Genomic DNA, 17,458 nt, shown 5'->3' on the forward strand with positions numbered 1-17,458 from the left:
AAACCGAAATTTTCACCTGGTTACATTCCCTTCCTTTCCGCTCTCCATCTTGCTTCAGCAACATGAGTTAGAATGCTAGTGGTGGCGGTTGCGGATAAATTTTGGTTTCCTTCTCTCTGTGGCGATAGTGAAGCTAGGTATGACTGGGGGGCCTGACGACGACAAAAATCGTCGCTATGAGTAGTGAATTATGACAATGGTCGTCGGGAGCGTAATGAAATGGATGGACGGACGGGCGAGACGGACAAAGCAAACCCTATGTTGTGTACTTCACAGCTCTCGCACCAATATCAACATATAAAATGAGTCAGCAAATAAACATGTGCATATTTTTTTTTACAAATTTGGATTGCTAAGAATGTAGAATATATACTCAGCATGTGAGTTAAACATTGCTGGTCGAATTCTGAAGTGTTTTCTAATTGAAATTCATGCTAGAATACAATGCCGTACAACGTTTACCACAACATCCTGTCCCGTGGCAAACTTCGAATCCTGGTAGAGAAGCAGCATGGCTTAACCACTGCAATACACGTACTGCCAACAAGGTCGGTGTGTCAGAAAAGACGCCACGCGCCACACGTAACTGCTCGTGCTTAACGGCAGCATTGTTAATCTAATCGGGCCATGCAACTCCGGGACTACTGCAATGAACGAAGAACAGGCTGAGATGATAGGATGCGTTTCTGAGTTGCGATAACACTTAGCGTTTGCTTTGAGTACAGATTGCGAAAGACGCCGTCTCAAAAGCACTGACAGCGTCAATACAGAAGTGCTCCTTTATCTACAAGATATGCAGAACGAAGCGTTATTCTGAGGAGTACTTGAGCACTTACTATAGAAAGGGGGGATAATTGAAGCATGGACGTCTGACAGATTTCAAGCGCTTGGTAGAACAAAGGAAACATCCTAGAAAATTTTTCCACGCATGCTGCAAATGTCATAGATGCTATTTTGTGATCTGCGCTCCATTCTGGGCCTACTTCAGATGAGGCGACCGCATAAAAGGGTATCAGCAATGTTTACCTGGAGAGCGCTCCTCCAATTTTTAGTCAAACAAGAAAAAAAAATAGAGGTAAAAAAGTGAGTTGCGTCTTTATGATGCAGTATATACAGGGTGTTCCAGATATCATGTACCAAAATTTAAGAATATGCAATTGCCACGTAGCTGGACAGAACCAAGGTAATGTTGTTTGCCGTCGCTTGGAGATGCTCAGGTTATTTTTGCACTCCGCCTAATTACATAATTAGTATTGATTAATCAATCAGCTTCTCAAATATTCTAATTAGGTGAAAAGTGTCAATCACAAAAAATGTAGAACAACATGAAAAAAAAGCAAAGCCAGTTCAAAGCAGTGAAAGCTGTCAAAACCACGAAGCTTGTGGTCGTTTTGTCAAGCTTGAACGCGTGTTAACACGATTTTCACAAAAGTCTTTTGTCTCGTTGTCGTCGTTTTGCTAGATTCGAGCTTCGCTTACGGATTGCGCACACTCTTCAGTTGCTTGAGGTTTTGATCAAGCCACAGTCTATTAAACACCTTGCAGCTGTGGCCGCACTCACGGTGGAGGAGTTCACTCTTGAACCTTCCATCGGCACCCTCCGTGGGAGGAATCTCTCTGCGTCGACGTCTCTGCTCGGCCTCCTACTCTCGAAGTTGGGGGTTAGCTTGCGTCTGCTGGCGCTTGGCTTGGGTTACCTTCTCTTTAAAGTGGGGGTTGCGTTGCCTCCACCGGCGTTTGACTTGGGCTTCCAGTTCTCGATCCTCGGCGGTAGCGGCTTCCCTCAGCTGGCACTTTGCTTGCGCTTCTCGCTCTCGAAACTCGGGATTTGCGCGACGTCGGCGCTATCGCTCTCGTGCGAGCTCCCGCTGCCGCTCGCGCCGAGCGGAATCCATGGGGTGAAAGGGCGCGCGCCGGCGAAACACCTGCTCCTATGCCCCTCTGCCCCGCATCCCCCGGCGCGCGCTCTGCCCCCTGCCCCCTTGCGTGACACTGGACAATGGACGGCGAAGGCTGCACTTAGAACAGCTCCGCTGTTAGAACTCCCGATGCAGCTTTCTGTTGCTCAATACGTGCTACATAAAGGTGTTCTTGCGAGCGTGAAAGAAGCCCGCGAATACAAGCAAAATTGACGCGCGACTGACAGCTTGAGGCCAAAGTACAACTACGTTATTGGAAAATAGGATACATATCTTTAATGCGGAATTATTTCACGCACGTTGAGTCACCTACGAAGTATGAGAGCACTTAAGCACGACAAATTGTTTTTTTCCCTTCAGAGAGATTTTTGTGAAAGCCGGGCGATCGGTCTGTTTACTGGGCAAGCAGTTGATTAATACAAGGTTGAAATCGGCACATATAGGCAGCTTTCTGTGTCGTATATGACGTTCAGCTTTGCCTTGTCGAGCGTCCGGCGATTCATGAGAGAAAATAGGACACGTTGTGATGAGGTCTTAACTACGGTAGCACAGTTCTACTTTGAGGTCAGGAATGAATCGTCTTCGCGAGTGTCCATTCATTAGAGAAGTTATGCTTGGTTCGTAAAATAGCATGCCAGTGCAGAAAAATCAGCCGTGACAGCCCTAACCACATTTCCAGATCTGCTTGATCTCCCTTCCTTTCCTTTATCTATCTCCTCTTCCTCCAAATAAAAGTGATATTGTACGTTTGTATTGACATATTGCACGTTTCTTTTTGATATCTTCAAGAAGTTTTAATTGCTTATGGCGTTAATGCTGACAGTTTATTTCATGTTTAGCGCCGGCTTAACATCGTTTGGTGATGGCTTCGATGATTTGTGTTCAATAGCAACAAGTCCGAAGAGTGCAGCTTTATTTATTTGTTTGTTTGTGTACCCCTCTCACTATTGATTTACCTTGACTAACACGATCTTTATGTTACAGTCTCTTGAACCTATATCAGTGTTGCTTTTAGTTGCGTGCGTCCAATTGGAGAAACTCCAGAACGTGTCATTTTGCTGCTGTTTTTTCTTCCCCTATACCCAGTTGACTGTCAATGCAGGTTTCCGAAGATTGCTTTTCTCACGGACAGCTCTTATTTTACCTGATGCAATCACCCTTTAATCATTGAAATATTGATAGCTTCAGGAGAAGCCAACGGCGAGATATTGGCCAATATTTCCAACTACACGCGAATAAATAAATCCTTAGCAGCCCACTATGTATGCAAAGCTTACAGAGCCTCCCGCTCTGTACCCGTATGCAATAAATAAGCTACTTTCTCGAAGTAACACCCTATTGAAGATACGTGCTAACACAGAATCGTTGACAGTGCAGTTATTTTCCAGTTTCTTGAATGCTACTGTACCAGAAAGAGACCTGCAATGCATGTTACTCATGTGTCTTATTGCGTTAAACCGGCGTATCCAGTGAAGCTTACATACACTTACTGAAGCTGAAGTAAAGCGTCGAAGCTGTTTACTATGTCAATAATGACGCGAGGTTTTGCCTGACACATAAGTACACCCGTTTCCATGCACGTGGCGGCGTCATTCCGACAATGACAAAGTGCAAAGAGGCTCATGTGCTTTTACTTAGGTTCACGTTAAGTAGCCCCAGGTGTTCGCCCCCGCCTCCAACGGCGTCCTCATAGTGCGTGTGTTGCTTTATTACATTAAACTCCATGATCTGATTTCATTTGAATTCCCTATGAATCTTCCCAGTATACCACATTGGACGTTATCTTGCGGTTGTTGTACTAGAGCAGAGCAGAGATGAAAGAAGCAGTATAGCCGTTGTCACCTATTGTAAAATTTTAGGTCGCATAGTCGTAAACTATAGGGTAAGAGCAAGTTAGAAAGACAACGAGAAAAACGTGTGTTGCTTCTGTCAAACAATATATAAAAGATTTTATTGACGCCGATAAACATAAAAAATAAAACTGACGAGCGAAGCGTCGGGACTAGACTCATTGTTGATGGGATATTGAGGCGTATCGCGCTATGCAGTGCTTGCATATAGGGCCCGATAGCGGCGTGCAGTCCGCCAGCTGCCATAACAAGGGCCCTGAGTTCCATCTGCAGGCGAACAAAAAAGCAAAAAGTGAACCGAAACTGAGTTGAGAAGGAAACAGGCTTAGACGGAACCCATAGAAAAAAGAATGAGGTGGAGGTGAGAAGGAAAGAAAAAAAGCACGAACAAGTCTACACTGTGTTGTTATCCGCGCCTGGAAGAGCAGCAGCCATGGATAACAAGCGACCTTTGATAACGACTGGTGAGACGCCCAGAGTAGCGTCCCACGAAACACCCGCCGCATTGTACGGCACGTAACCGCGCCTCACTGCTTCCCTAACCGGCCAGCGGGCGGTCGCGGTGTCGCCAAGCTCTCGGACGGAACCAAGGGGGTCGACGCAAGGAGCAGCTCCGTTGATCGCGAAGCGTGGGTAGTGCCAGGCGCACCCGTTTCTTCCAAATCTGGATACCTCGGCCGCTCTTGAGCATGTCCTGACGACGGCCCCCCGTGGTCGGTCTCCGACCCTGGGCGACGGCTGGCGAAGGCAGCGGTTACTGTCGACACTGGTCCTCCTGCTGCTGCTCTGCGGGGCAGTACCGGTGGCCAGATGCGGTGAGTTGTCACCGGCCGACCCGTCATTCGTTCCTCGACATTCGTCATGTTAGTTTGGTTACTTTCAGTGGAAAGCCGCGTCAGCTTGCGCGAGAACGTACGTCAAGGTCCAAAACAGGAATAAAAAGAAGCGAAAGAAGTATGCTTCCCCACGTGAAAGTAGTTGCATGAGCATGAACGGCTTTCTGTTTGCGCACCGTGAGCACGCGTATCTTATTTCACGAGTTATTCCGCATTGTGCCTCTTGCTGCAGGAAATTTGACATCGCATGGAAAAGGTGAGAACTGTGCTTCTGAAGGAAACAGTCGACGACCATGGTGTGGTAACTACGACAAGGTGTAATTTGCGGTGACACCACCGGCTCTCTCACGGTTAATGCCAGTGTCACCTTTCACTTCTGTTCTCATTGAAATGCTTTATGTGCTGAACGGCATCCCCATCACATTCCTCTTTATATAGCAGAAAGGTATACCTTCGTCATAGCATGTAGAGTACAGAGGCGTTCACTCACAACAGCGCCAGACTGTCTTCGATGAGAGATTATGGCCATAACACAGCATATTGAAGTGCCGACCTCATCAGCCGTCGCGGCAGAGGGCGACGAAGGCCCTGTTACAATTTACAACAATCCTGCACGAACGGCTTTAGCCTTAATTGGTATTAGGTGGGATCATAAGCTGTGATCGTAAACAGTTATGATCATGTGTCTATGCTCAGTATTTATCTATTTCATTCTTACCTGTCCACCTCTTCTTCCCCCATCCCTTATTTTAGGGTAGCAAACCTGATTTTCTGTTCTATCTAACGTCCGTACCTTTCCCCGTTTTTTATTCCGTAGCTGTAGCTCTTTGTCATCGTCTCTTTTTACGAAATTAAGTCCGTGTGCTTACTTATTTTACTGGAAAGAGCCGGTGGAGTGCTGTCGTGCTGGGTCGAAGAAAGCACTTTTTCATTGCTTCAACTGCAGTCAGCAAACCCAAGCCTGCGAGTTGGGCGCCGCCAAAGCGCCTTACTTAATCCTTCTAATCAGCGTATCATAAGTATTCGTAGGCCTCTCGATTCCCATTGTCGAAGGATACGCGGAGTAAATATGCATAGGTGAAGGGCCGTAGGCATTGCACCCTTTTCTGGTTATGCGAAGGTTATACATGTTTTCATAATTTTCACTGTGTTCATCAGTAACTTCAATGTTCTTAATTTATTAAATGGGCAACAGCATACTTCGTGTTGTGCAAGCTTCGTGCTTTCAGTCAGGAGCAGGATCTGCTGCAAAAACATGCTCCTACCGGTGAGGTCATACTAGCAACAAAATCACCCACATTGCGATGAAGAGGCTGGGACCCGATTCTCGGTGCGGCAGGCATGGAGTGGGTTTGTTAATGGCGATACTTCTCGAGAACTTGATCGGAACCAAGTTGGTGCCAGCTATAAATGTTTGTGCTTTGCAGTGTGGTCATTCAATAAGGCTTGTGTTGGCCGCAGGCAGGCATCCCGAAAGCTGTTTGGTTGAGTAGCTTTGAAAGCTGAAGATATAATTGCCCTAGGGTGATGAGAATGCATGCCGTCGACTGATATCTGCGGATTTGCTGCATGCGACGTATCTTAAGCGGGAAATACCATGCTGACACAAAAGAAATTGAAGGTACATAAACGATAACAAAACTGATCGTCCCCCCCCCCCCCCCCCCCCACACACACACACACACGCGCGCACGCGCGCGCACACACAAAATCGGCAAGCACTGTGTGCTTTCCCTTGTCCCCATCTTTAAGGCCACATTACGGCAATAATGCGAACGCTTTCATAAGTCGGCGGGATGAAAAAAAAAAAAGAAACGAGACGGGATGTTTCAGCCCAAAGCGATAGCGCGTGTAATCCAGTCAAAAGTCAAATGCGTAAAAAGCGAGTTAGAGAAACAGCACGGTTAGCTAATTGCTATTAAAATATGAATGCAATCTGTGACTCACGTGTGCTCTTCAGTGAAGTTATTCCATGTGAGAACTCACTGTAGCTGCTGAGAACCGGCGCAAGAAAAATAATAGTCAAGATGCAAAAATAATTTTTGTAACGGTCAATTCGACAAAAACAAATTGCGCTCTTTCGCTAACAGCGCGACTGTGTAATTAGATACGAGCCGACATTGAGGGAATGAAATGGCAGTCACTGAGTAAGTCTTCCTGCCCTCACAGTGCATTGGCATCACGTGCTCAAATACGAAAGAAAGATACATGAACGCCGTGTGACAAACAATGATGTTATCGCGTCTCTAAACGAACAAAGAAGAACATGCCATAAAGAGTAAAAGTAAGATAAACTTGAGGAGTTCTGCTGGCCAGAGAAATGAATACAGCGCCGTCAATTTGACGAAGTCTCTTATCTTGAGTAATTCTTTTCTAACTTCACTTAAGGTTAACAAGTGCGTCTGCAATGAGCTGACTCATCTCAATACTTGCGCTGAATGCAGGCATCCACGAGAGTTAGGCGTCAGTTACCATTATTCCTAACTGGTTGCGACGTGAGCACCAGCCCAGCATGCAGGCAAGCAAGTGAGTAGCTTTGGCAGGAATATACAGTTCTGGGAAACAGAAGCAGACGGGGTGGTTATTCGAACGACTCCTTTTGTCGGGAGAGCTCCATATCTATATACGCTGACTTAGTAAGGCTCGGTAGTGAGTGGTGCAGAGCTGATATCAACGGAATTTTAGTGCACAGCAAAAGCATGGCTGATTCTACTTGCGGGCTTCGGTATATGATTCTGCAGAGCTGTTCACATAAAACACTACGACATTTAGGCCCCTTCGTTTTTCTCAGAATTAATTTAATTTCTAAAGTTCAGTTTTGGAAGTTGTAGTGAACCACGGTTTAAGGCTATATACTGATATTGAGAAAGGGCGAGCAACTAGACTGAGCTATCTGACTCACAGAAATCCAGAAGTCCTGCTGCACTGGGACACCAGAAAGAGTAATCGCACCGTTGTGTAAGAATACTCCGAAAGATGAGAATGTATAGAACGGGAGAACAATAATGCCATGACATAAGATATATGGCTACCACGTTGCTATTCCTAACGCCCCATTGAGCTGAAGCACCGTCCTCAAGGCACAATGACATGAAACTCGAATGGAACTAGGTTCGAAGCGTGAAGCGTGAAATACATCAAAGAAAAGGAAAGAGAACATTGTCGCATAAAAATCAGGTATGAGGCTGCGCCCATGCATTGAAAAATGCTACGCGTACATTCAGTTTTACCTCCAACAAATTGCACAAATATGGGACGAGCGGCCTCCTATCTGCTCCTCACCTCTTCGTCCCAACACGTGCTACATGTTAATCTCGTCGTCTTTTGCGGGGCACTCTACATTTATCTTCTCAGTTGCCAATCTCAGCTCTATAGCCTCGAGCTTGAAGGGGCAGTTCGCCTCGGCAGGGCGAACAATGCCGCTAAAATCAACTGTACCTTTGAATTCACAGAAAAATGACAACGCACATTGATTAACGAGTTACTATTTGCACGGCATACGTTTTTGACGCTATCTCGGTGAGTTAAAATGGCAATGAGCGGCCACAGACATCGAACGTAAAGGGTGCACAGCACTGCAGTTCATAATTGACATCAATTTAATTAAGAACACGTAAGGACACAAGAATCTCTTCTAAAACGGCTCGAATTACTTGTGTCCCACGGGGACGGGGCTGGTCTTATTCATACAAATTATTAATATCATGAGGCATGAGTCATGGGTCGAGCTGCATTTCTTAGTCCGGAAGAAATCTGCGAACCCCCCCCCCCCCCCCCCAAAAAAAAAAAACTGCCGCGTGACTAGTCACGCGGAACTTGGTATTTAGCGGCTTTTCTTTGGGGCTTGAAAAAAAAAAAGAAATTTCACCTAATACGTATAGAGCCCCAGAAATCTGGATCGGCAATTTTTCACGATTAGGGGCGTGCAATGTTCTCCTTGACACATTTGCATATTTGAGCAGTTGGTTAATAATTAATGACTAGGTATACAATTATATACAGCAAAATACAAAATTATAGTCTGTCATGCTACACGCGACGACAACCATTACCTTGGTTCTGTCCAGCAAGATGGCGCTTGCATGCTTTAGAGCGCAGCTCTTAGGCGCCCGTTCCTGCGTTGAGCGTCGGCGTCCTCGGCGTAACCGAACGAACCAGCACAGCGTAGGATGAAAGAGCGAACGCGGAGCGCAGCGGGGAATGAAAGACGGTGATAGCGTAGAGAGCGCGAGGATGAAAGCGGGGGAGGATATTATGGCGAAAGCTTGAGAAGAAAAGCACAGTACCGTGCAAGACGGGCTCTGGGGCGACGACCGCCGCGAGACGGCACCAGAGTAGCGCGCCGACGTCTGTTCACCGATGACGCCATCGATAAGGTATATGGCGAGCGCGTCCAGCGATACCATAATGGAAACAAAGCCCTGCATGAGCGGAGGTTGGTCTGCGGAGGCTGCTGTCAATCGAGCCCACGCGTCACCCACGCGCTGCTTCTCGCGTTCTCCTGATTCGCTCCGTTTGCAATGTGCCGCACGAGACAGATTGTCCGCGCCAGCCACGCTACTCGCGTTCTATTGCTAATATGAACCGTGTACATATTTAACGGTGTGTGAAAGAACAGGTAGACGAAGATTAAAGGCAGTGTTCGGGCGACCATGTCGAGTGGGAAGAATCCGAGAAGGACCACCGGCTGTTCGGTGACCCTTGAAACTTCGTTGACCTGCAGTGGTGTTTTGGCTGAGTATCGGGTGGTTTCAGGTGTCTCACTAAGCTTACTTTAGTCCCTGATTTATTGGCATTCCTTGCATCAGCCGTCTTGGGCTGATGTCGACCAATTCTCCTGGCCAGGTGCGATCCGCCTGGTAAGCATCCCTGTCACCTAATCAATTACCTCTAGATTTATTTTTTCGCATTGGCGTCAACACCATTCCTCAAGCGCTTGTGCCTACCAACGGAGGTTGCATCAGGCTCACAACCCACAAGCTGTCCAGAAGGAACTAAAGACCACGTCCAACCACTTCCATACCATCAATGACGTGCGAGCGTTTGGACAGGGAGGTATAGTGTGTCGGTCACCCGACCAGACCTGTGTTGAAGACCTACTGAAATGCACTTCATTGGCTTCCACCCCGGTGTCTGTTTTTATTCCGTCTCCCCTTGCGCGCACCAAGGGTCTCGTACGGGGCGTAGACTCCCGCCTAAGTCCAACTGAAGCCCTGGACAAGCTCTCCGCTGTAGGCGTCATTGCTATTAACCATTGCAATCGGCTGGTAAATAACGAGAGGATCCCGACGGAATCACTAATTGCAACGTTTGTGGGCACATCATGTCCGTCAGAAATAAAGGCGTGACCTCTTGTGTTCCGTGTCGAACCACTCACATCGCGTCCAATGCAATGTCAGAATTGTTGGAGGTTCGGACACAGCGCAGGAGGATGTAACTCGAGCTTGAGTTGCCACACCTGTGGAGATGGTCATCCGTCAAGTGAATGCTCGGCACAATCTCGAAAGTACGGCCTCTGTGGGAGAACACACCCAGCAGACTATTCGAACTGTTCAGCTCGCGCTCAAGAAATACAAATTCTTGAAATGATAAACCGCTGGCGCTGCTACCGAAGAGATGCAGTTGCTGTTATTGAAGACACGGCCTTCGGGTACTCTGGTGTTACTGCGCGCAACACTCCAAGCCAGGAGTTTAATCTTTCGTTAGCCATTCACTCTGCTGTGGAAAAAGCAATGGCTAAATCTATGGATAAATTGATATCGAGCCTATCTGATTGCTTAGCGCCAATCATTTCCAGTCAGATGACACAAATAATGCAAGACACTAAGACACCGATGCAGTTCCCAGTATCTAACGCCACACCTCGAATGCCTAGCAACGAGGTAGAGACACCTTCTACTTTTGTAGATCAGTCGACAGACACTACTCCGCTAGACACACCAAGCGAGGATGAGCCCTCTTAATCAGACACCGTTAGTGTCACAGATATGGAACTTCAGGGAAAATACGGGGAAGGCGGGAGGTGGATATTCAAGACGATGAGCAAAACGAGAACAAGGTGAAAGCAGGAGCCAACGCGTCGACAAGTGGACTTGTCTTCTTCAAGGCAAGTCCTTTTTTGTGCTGGTTCCGGCTTTTTACAGTGCAGACGTTCTTGAAAATGTACGAATCACGGTCTGGCATTCTCAAACAATATTTATTTCACAGCCTGCGCTGTTTTTTGGTGTCATCTGGCCATACTCCGCATACATACTTCGCAAATTACATTCGTGCAAAAATTATTTGGCTCTTTGGACGTGCGCATATGCGATATACTTCCGATTCCCGACAGAGCTGTTACCATGAATATTCAATTCGATGACATTTTCCCTAATAATGCGAAATTACTTCTACATCGTATTCTAGACGGTATCTTACAAGATTTTCTGCAGAACCTTCAAACAAACATCGTAATTGCGACGTATGCTTCCCAATGTGAAGAAAAGTGATGTGTAGGAATATTTTCTCGGATTCTTGATTGGACATGTTCTCTTCGGCTGCCACATTTTATACCAATATTTTTAGCCGAATTCATGGAAGTGGTGCTGGCATTACGCAAATTAGGACCATCAATTTCATCAACCGTGATAATCACTGATTCATTATAATTGTGCTCGTCTCTTACTGCTTCTCGTGATTCTCACGTAATGAGGACATTTCATTCATTGGTACCTGGATACGTGAGAAGCGTGCGCTTGATTTGGTTGCCTGGCCACAAAGGACTAATTATAAATGCAATTGCAGATTCTCTAGCCAAGGCATCAATAAGGGGCCCGATTCTCCCTTATTGCCCTTTGACTGCTCATGTTACTGCTGCTAGTTTTCACAGGTGTGTCATTATTCAGGCAGTATGAGGCTCCGCAATTACTAACTCTGTGGATTACCGACATCTTCTATATCCTTGGCACAGAGATTTTTGCCAAACATGAAAAATTGAAGTGTCCATCACGAGGCTGCGCTGCCGTATACCTACGTTGGACTTCTATCTACACAGGTCTGGTCCGGTCCCCTCCCCATTAATCTCATGCTGTGGCGAAGCGGAGACAACAGACCATTTCTTGTTGTCTCGCAGCCGTTTTTCTGTTCTAAGAAAATGAATACTGGAAATCCTGCTTCACAATATTAGCCAAAATTTATCAGTGCCGCTGATACTTTTTTTGTAGCCTCCATTACTGAGTTCAGTCACGGGAATGTTTGCTCGCCAATCCAAAATTACCTAATTGAAACCAATCGATTACCATGTTAGAGTGATTGTCCTTCCTTCCCACCATAGCTTTCTTTTATTTATTTATTTATTGCTAGATTTTTTATGCGCGGTTTTCTTCTGATTGCTTTTTTCCCACACAGAAAATGTTTACTTCTTAAGTTCCAACGTTGAAATTGTTAACTCCCTTGTTTTTATACACATGATCTGACCACAAGATTCGTGGCTGGTCCCACACTGTGGGTATGCGCCACAGCCACTCTGGAGAACAACAACAACAACAACAACAACAACACCACCAACAACAACAACAACAACAACAACGACGACGACAACGACGACGACGACGACGACCATGTTTGTCTTCGTCCGCAAACTCCTGCTCGCATCACACAAGTCGACAGGATGAAGACCTGGCAGCCACCTCATCAGCAGCACATCCAAATGGAAGTATTCCACGCCACGCAGTGAAAGCTAGGCGCACAGCTCCATCACAGAAACAGAACATCATCATGAGCGCACCACCGCAAGCCTTGAACATAAATAACCAAGTACACAGGATCAGCAGACGATGGGCCCGTTGAAGACTGGTTTCGCCTCTTCGAGCTCCAGGCATCCAGCGCATCATGGTCGGAACGGGATATGGTCGCCAACTTCAATGATTGCGTCACCAGTGAGGCTTCTATCTAACGGACATTTATGATAACAATGCATCGTGGGAGAAAATCAAGGAAGACAGGATCATATCATATTGACCGCAAATAAAGACGTCCCCGTCTTTATTCCCCCCCCCCCCCCCTAATTATTCAACATCTGGAGGCATTCAAACTGGTTCGCCGCATTCACCCACAGTCTCCACACAGCCATAATCATCAGCGCCAACCAAAGCCACGTATGATTAAATCGTCGACAACTTTCTTATGTAGTGATACTCCAGAAAAGACGAAACAAAATCGCACACCTACTATGGTTTCACCACGCACAATGGACAAAGTAATGCCTTCGTTCGCTGAGCTACATTCAAGTCGCTTTCCTTCAAGACCAAGTCTCCAACCAGGTTTAACTTCCGTGCAGGAATCGCCAATATGTGCACCTTCATAATTCTATCGTGCTCCTGCCATCGCTAGTGCATCGGATTCGTTCACTGCGTCTTGTTCGTGCGGTCCACCGCCTGGTTTCATGTCATGCGACTCTTCTATGAAGCTGATTCGGTAGCCCATTCTTCACAGAATCGCTTCGTTCGCAAATGAAACCTCAATTTCCATAGAGACAGACTTATCCCTAGAAGCACATGGTGCAGGCACATCCACTGCAGCGTCGTCCAGTAGTCGACCACTCGGGATCTCAGGCTACTGGACGCAATGAACAGAATGAGTGAAATTAAGTAATCTTATTTTCCGCCAGACCTCCACAATGAAATCACCAACGCCATATGTTCATTTAGGGACGAGGAGTATTTAGCTTCATCAACAGCGTATGAACAGCTTGCACTTCGAATTTAAACTGATTTGAATATCTCAAGCACGGCTGCACACACTAGACCTCAACAAACCGCTGACATTGCAGAAGCGTCGGCGGCACCAGATATCGCCTATGACGGACTAAAAAAAGTGTCCTGTCTGCACAATGTCACATGAATAGCACCCTTATATGTGGCTTCTGAAGAACCCCACACATGGACCTAACCATCCCACAAGCCACAGCTAGAAGCGTTGTCCCAGCAACTCCAAGAACAAGTTCAGCTAATGCAAGGACGAATCCGACACAGATGGCGGCGATGTCGAAAAAGAGCTCCATCGAAAGAGCAAATGCAATACAAAGAAAGACGTCTACGCACAAATCAACTGAAGCGAAGAAGAACTCGGCAATTATGCCGTTTTTCTACAAATGGCTGTCATCAAGAACGTTTTAGCGCCAGCAATCAAGAGCTTGTATGATAGGACAAATGCGAAAACAGCGCAAGCAACGGTGAATAGGACAGGTGCGATCTTCTGGCATACAAAACAATACAAACGCCACATCGAAAACTTCGTGCAACGTGGACTCGTTTCAGACAGCGCACATGTCCAAGTACTAGAAGCGAGCGGACTTGATGTCAACGGTAGCTATGCCTTGATAGCAATCAGCCGAAGTCCACTCACAACACGAATTCTTCCATCCACATGCATTAGCTTCAAGTGCAATCCCAGTTCCCGATCCTGCAAGGCACTTGAACCTTACTCAGTTGTATCAAGAGCTCAACGAGCTCAACATGTACTACGATCAGTGTTCACGTGCTTCGGTGCATAATCACAATACAAAATATTGACAGGCATGTTTCTTTGACGTTAGAGCTGCTCTCAATTTTTGCATTAAGGAGTATCGTAATCATCGGTAAAATTTTTAAATTTTGGCACAAGTTACGTGGTACGCATGGTATGTGTATTTATGACACTGCTTTTCACTCTTTACAACACTTTAGAGCACCTATGAAAGCCATCAGCGGAAGATTTTTTTGAACGCTGGAGCTCCTTGAGTATGGGATGACTCATCTATAATAAATAAAAAGTAATGCACGGAATTTGACGCTCTCTTAGAGGAAAGAATATACAATAAGAAAGTAAGCGCTGTATCCATGGTGTGACAGCATTCCCTAAGTAATGTGGCAACGTTTGGCAACTGTATAGAGAATCTGGTCAACTTTAACGGTGTACGTTTACAACTGAACTTAGTATACGTCCACACGGCTCTCCCCCATACGTGGTCAGCGCAACTCCTTGAGGGAAATTTGACGACAAATTACTGGTTTCTTAAAAAATGCACACGCGAGAGCTAGAAAATATCACTTTCGCCATAAGGGCGAATCAATGAGGGCAATAGCAACATGTTAGAATGTTACATGAAGTGTAAGACCCGTAGCTGTAGTGGCAGCATGAATTGAAGTAAGCGTAAGGTGACTAAGTAAAAACGAGCTGTTGTGCTAGGGGTCCTCTGTTTGAATCCTGCCATCGGACAACTTGATTTATGTCTGTTAATTAAAGCCAACATCTTTCATAGCACCTTTATTGTCACTTTTCCGTATTCGGTATGTTCCAAACCTCTTTCCTGTGCCAATCCCGGAAGTAGCGCCACAGCCGCGCCAATAAATTTTCATCATTTTCAGGCTTGAGCTCTGTTATTGTTTCGCACTTTTAGTATTCAGGTGTAGGAAGATTTAAGATGAAAGACATGCGCTGTGACTGTTTTGTTTCATCATATTTGTTTGTAGGCTGCATTTTCAAAATCCTGAGAAATATTTTTTTCCATAATGTAAGACTTGGTATGAGCAGCTTTAGTGATAGAATGGTTGGGCAATATAACCCGCATATACCGCATATAATATAGCATGGCGGGGCATATAGCACACATATACCTAGATACATATAGAACCTCACGGTGACGCCGAAGTGACGACGCCGGCAAAAATTCACAAGGAGTGTCACTACAATTGCTGTCGCAATAATAAGGTATTTTGACGTGTTGTTTATTAGGCCACACATATGAATTATCCTGCTTGTGTGTCCTAGCATGAGAGAAGTCGACAGGATGATGAAGGTGTGTGTCAAACATGAAACATTTCACGGAAGCGCGTTTGCACAATGACTAATATGAGTATATGTGTACGTATTATCAGTAAAACTGTGCGCGCAGATTAATATTTTTTACGGTGCCACACCCGTTGCAAGAACAGAGGCATGCTGACAGAAACACGGCTGCAAGGGAACGCGGTGAAGTGTCAGGTGTGGCCGACTGGAGAAGCCTCGCTTTCAAACCGCAGCCCTACATGCATCGACTGTTTTCGAGCTCAGTACTAGGTCGCTATGCAGGAAAGTCTGGGTTCGGCGTGCGCCCAAGTTCTAGCCGAGTTAGGCACGAGTTTTCGCTACGGCGGTCAGTCAAATGAGACAGTGGGGAGTGTGCGAAATGAGTATGTAATAACTACTCAAAAGAACGTGCGTGCGGCGCCACAAACGCATCATAAAAGCCTTAGCTTGGGGCAAATTTCGGAGTTTCCCTATTCAAATACAGGCAAAACGCAGAAATGCTTTTATGAGACAGCCGCTGGGCCAGTTTGGACAGGACCTGTTGCATTTAAGAGAAAGATAAGGGTTGTCAAATTTAGGAAGCTATTTAGGACCTTGAATTTCCGACAAAAGTCGCCAAAAACGACAAGTTACAAGAAAAAAAATAGAAGCACGAAATTTACGAACAAAGAAATCAGCACCAAACACTGATAGCGTAGTTCTGTAAACTGTATCTATTAAATCATCCATAGCGATCAAGTTTTCTATAGGAATTAATAATGTACGTGAAATATTTAACTTGTTTACGAGTGTCTTGAATATTTCTACTTCGAAATATGTCAGGGATCAGTGGCATGGTTCAGAGCCATGTTTAATACATAAGCTTTGTCCGCTTTTAGTGTGTTATTAGGTGTAGTTTACAAAACTGTGGCACCATCTTTTATTGCCGACTTACAGAGTTGTAAACTGTGCACTGGCCTTCTTGTTTATTTACTTTGCCATACCTTCGTCAATGCTACTTTATATAGTGCAACTACAACTGCATGCATGTACATAAGCATCAATGTTATCTGCACGTTCTTGATGGAGTTGGCGTATATAGGCATTTTTGTCTCGTATGCGTCGTTCAGCTATGCCCTGTTGCCTTCTGCGGCTATTCAAAGAAACGTAGAACTCGTTCTAGTAAGCTATCCTACATTGGAGCAGTAAGGATGTGCTTTGAAGGCAACAATGAGGCTGACCCTCGATGGTCGCCTTCGAGTTTAGAAAAATATGTTTGGGCCATGGCCTAACGCATTATTACAGTGAGCGACTCTCAAAGACTTATTAACCCTCTTTACTGAAAGGGGCATTGTATGTCTCTATTAACACTTAATATGTCTTTTGTACTTATTTACTTACTTATTTTGTATTATTCGATTGGGTTGTTTCTTTTGCTTGTGCTTAATTGTAGAAAGCGCCGAATGTGACAAGTGGTTGCTGGGTTTTCTACGTCGAAGGTTTTAGCACGTCTACGAAATGTGATCTGTTGCCAGAACGTTTTTCATATCATCTCATCGTACTGTACTCTGATCATTAGACAATTTATTGTTTGTCGAGAAGCTGGTGACGCAGGAGTTACCGACATCATTTGCAATTTCATTCAAATAAATCACTCGCTCGCAGAGCAGTAAAGCGTACGGCCTCAATGGCGGCACTTGTTTAGGTTCTACCGGGATCTGATAGTAAAAGATAGGGTGTATGTCACGCCGAGATAGCAATAAGCTACAGTGCAACATGCTGTGTAGCCGTGAGTGCATGTATTACTTGTATTTGTAAACACTTCAGCTTGCTCAAGTATTATTGCGCAACAAAAAGACACGGACGCAAGAGAAGAAGACACATCAAGCGCAAACTTTCAACTAAATTTATTGTACCACTGAATCGGTTTATACATGTGAAGCAGTATAGACTGCGAATGCGCTTACATGAAAACAAACTGTGCATTCGTGTAACATAGTTATGAGTCATGTGAGGCGGCATCACATGGCTCACAACTATGTTACATGGTTGCTGACGCGTTTACATT

The 17,458-nt window shown here is 45.6% G+C and overlaps 1 protein-coding gene across 1 annotated transcript in view; it reads left to right on the top strand.

The window, feature by feature from the left end:
* The window catches only part of LOC126541959 (sodium/potassium/calcium exchanger 5-like), an 81,395-nt gene that overhangs the window by 24,787 nt on the left and 39,150 nt on the right, over positions 1-17,458 (top strand). The window contains exon 3 of the mRNA XM_050188930.2: positions 4,407-4,584. Coding sequence (XP_050044887.1) covers positions 4,407-4,584 — 178 coding nt within the window. The remainder of the gene's footprint in view (positions 1-4,406; positions 4,585-17,458) is intronic.

The sequence above is a fragment of the Dermacentor andersoni genome, chromosome 2, assembly GCF_023375885.2.
Source record: "Dermacentor andersoni chromosome 2, qqDerAnde1_hic_scaffold, whole genome shotgun sequence".
In the NCBI taxonomy this organism is placed as follows: Eukaryota; Metazoa; Arthropoda; class Arachnida; order Ixodida; family Ixodidae; genus Dermacentor; species Dermacentor andersoni.